At 45.2% G+C, this 2,763-nt stretch overlaps 1 protein-coding gene across 2 annotated transcripts in view; it reads right to left on the bottom strand.

Annotated features, from left to right (window-relative positions):
• Positions 1-875: 875 nt before the first annotated feature.
• LOC139382374 (replication protein A 70 kDa DNA-binding subunit-like) overlaps positions 876-2,763 on the bottom strand; it is a 53,801-nt gene continuing 51,913 nt past the window's right edge. For both annotated transcript variants that reach the window (XM_071126375.1, XM_071126376.1), the window contains one exon: positions 876-1,768. In XM_071126375.1, the coding sequence (XP_070982476.1) occupies positions 1,661-1,768 (108 nt within the window). In that variant the 3' untranslated portion in view covers positions 876-1,660. The remainder of the gene's footprint in view (positions 1,769-2,763) is intronic.

Below are 2,763 nucleotides of genomic sequence, written 5' to 3'. Positions count from 1 at the left end.
GCACAACGACAATCACGGGCTCACCACTCACCGAGCCCAAAGGCTGTATCCATGGTTACATGTGTGACTGACAGGCCGGGAGTCGGGGGGGATTCACAAAGAGATCCGCTCTGCTTTGACACTAGTTAACTTCGGAACCAAAAGACAACAGCCATCCCAGCCAACAAATGACAACGGTGTTACATGGAGGAAACCTCTAGGAATTCTTCCTAGGGGAAAACCACTACATAAAGAAGTAGAGGGTGTCAGTTTGTGAGGTGGGGGGAACGAAGACAAGATCGAGCGATATGAGGCACAGCTAAAAATAAAAAATGTAACAGTGGGAAGACTGCTTTAATCCATCTACACACAAGGGGCCGAAGACTCAGCGTTCAGCGGAAACGCGATGGTTATCAGAAGAAAAACGGGGAAGAAGAGCTTTATTGATGTTCTGCTTTAATACAACATGGAAGTCAAGACTGCAGGAGGGAATCTGAGGCACATCTGAGCTCCACCTCTGGAGATCGATGTGAGTCCCAAATGGCACCCTATTCCCTATATAGTACACTACTTTGGACCAGAGCCTTATGGACCCAGGTCAAAAGTAGCACAAGGTAAAGGGAATAGGGTGCCAATTGGGATATACCCAGAGAGCCAGATACTGAATAAATCTTTTAAAATGCAGCAACAAAGAAGCAGGCTCCAGACACGCCCCACGGCCTCCACCCCACGCCCTTCTCTTTAAATGGGCTGAGACCTGGTTAACCTGCCTGCTGTACATGGTTACATTCAGACATGGTGCATTCTAACACATCACATTAACCTGGACCCTTTATTCATATCTGTCAAAAGAAAAAGCAGAAAATCTTCATTTAAAAACACACCTGACAACTGCATCGCGTTTGATCACAAACAGGTTTATTTTTATGCAATCAACTGACCAAATAGATGGAAAGAAAAATGTCCAAAATATCTTAACTTATGAGATAATGAAGTTAATGTCAAAAGGTCAACCATGCCAACCATGTATCTACATAAATACAGTGAAGAGCATCTCCCAGAAGTCTGCCTGCTCTGTGAGTGAGAGTGAATGGGCAGGTCCAGGCCAGGCATAGTGACGGTGGGAGCGACAGCGTGAAAGAAGGAGCTAGCTACAGCACAGGCCCCCCTCTACTTATACAATACACACGTCCGACTTACGACAGAACACACAACAATGATTTCTGTGGTTAAGACCGTCCCATCTGCGTCTCCAGCCCTCCTCCTCCAAAATCCCTCTGTGGTTCCATTTTATCCACCACCAAAAACATCAGCAGTTTCAGAAGACACCCCCCACACAACACCATAACACAGAGGGATATAATACTGCCCCAGCAGCACTCTCTCTAGATTACTGGTTGGTCCAAGAAAACAAACTACCAGTACATTAAGCATAAAAAAAAACATATTCAAAGTTCGGTACATGGACACAGCTAAATAAAAAAATATAGAAGTGTGACATTTTAGGTTGCGTCTGAAATGGCACGCAATTCGCCGTGTAGTGCACTACTACATACGGGATAGGGTGCCATTTGAGACGGAACGTAAGACTGGTTCAGTCAGCCTGGCAGGTTGGGAAGAGCAGCAGCTGCAGATCAGAGGAAATAGCTTGTATGTAGCTGAGGGGGCAAAGCGATCGTTCTTATTGGGTGGCAGCCATCTTCCTGATGTTCATGATGAGTCTCTTGCTGTACTCCTTGTGGTCCACAGGTTTCACCTCCATCACCGTGGCCTTGATCCGGGACTCGTCCTAAAGAGACAGGGGTACACATAGAATAGATGTAACATGGTGTCACCCTCCGTGCCCTTTCCTACACTAGCTACCTCTCAATTATCTATCCTAGTAAGTTAAAACTAAATGACTGGTACAAGAAATGTGGTGGAAATTCCCTATAGCCCATATGCCTACACCAATCCAATGCTTTTAGATATGTGGGAAGTAGTATATTATTGGGAAGCACCCACTGTGTTCGAGATAAGACGGACCAACACAAACCATGGCCATGTGCAATAGATAACCTGCTGGGTATAGGCGAACAGTGGCCATTCAACTATTAGAAACTATGGGAAATTAACAGAAAAACATGGCTGATGTTCTGTGGTGAGAGGAGATAGCAGCCTGGTACCAGAGAGATTAGCCTACTTCTCTAACACATTAGAAGAGTTGATATTTTAATAGCCTGTATTTAAAATCATCAACTAAAATCTGCTGTCTGGCATTTAGATGGATGATGCAACCTCCCTGCACTGCGACGGATTTTAAATGTTTTCACCACCTCCGCATCCGTCTAGACTAGAGAAGGTCATCCACCTGGTCCATCACTCTTTAAACAGGCGGCTACAGTCATCTGCTCGTTCGAAATGGCACCCTCTTCCCCTACATAGTGCACCACTTTTGATCAGAGCCATATCGCTCCTGGTCAAAAGTAGTGCACTATGTAGGGAAAAGGGTGCCATTTGGGACGTAGTCAGTCACTTTGTCTTCATTAATCGCTCTGGAAGCACTAGAGGTGATCTGGAAGACATGTTCCTGTCAATTGACTCTCACTCCTATTAGAGCCTAACAAGAACTCCCATCCTTCTAGCAGCCCTTACATAACACAGGGTCATATTCATAAGCGCACACTGTAGTAAAACGTTTTCCAACGGAAAGCTAATATGTGCGTAATGACTGTGACCCAGTAGATGAAAGTTTGATTCGACAGTCATCACCATTCTACAGTCTCTCTCTCTCTCTCTCTCTCT

Source organism: Oncorhynchus clarkii, chromosome 24 (assembly GCF_045791955.1).
Source record: "Oncorhynchus clarkii lewisi isolate Uvic-CL-2024 chromosome 24, UVic_Ocla_1.0, whole genome shotgun sequence".
Taxonomy (NCBI): domain Eukaryota; kingdom Metazoa; phylum Chordata; class Actinopteri; order Salmoniformes; family Salmonidae; genus Oncorhynchus; species Oncorhynchus clarkii.
This window is presented reverse-complemented; position numbering and strand designations above follow the sequence as displayed.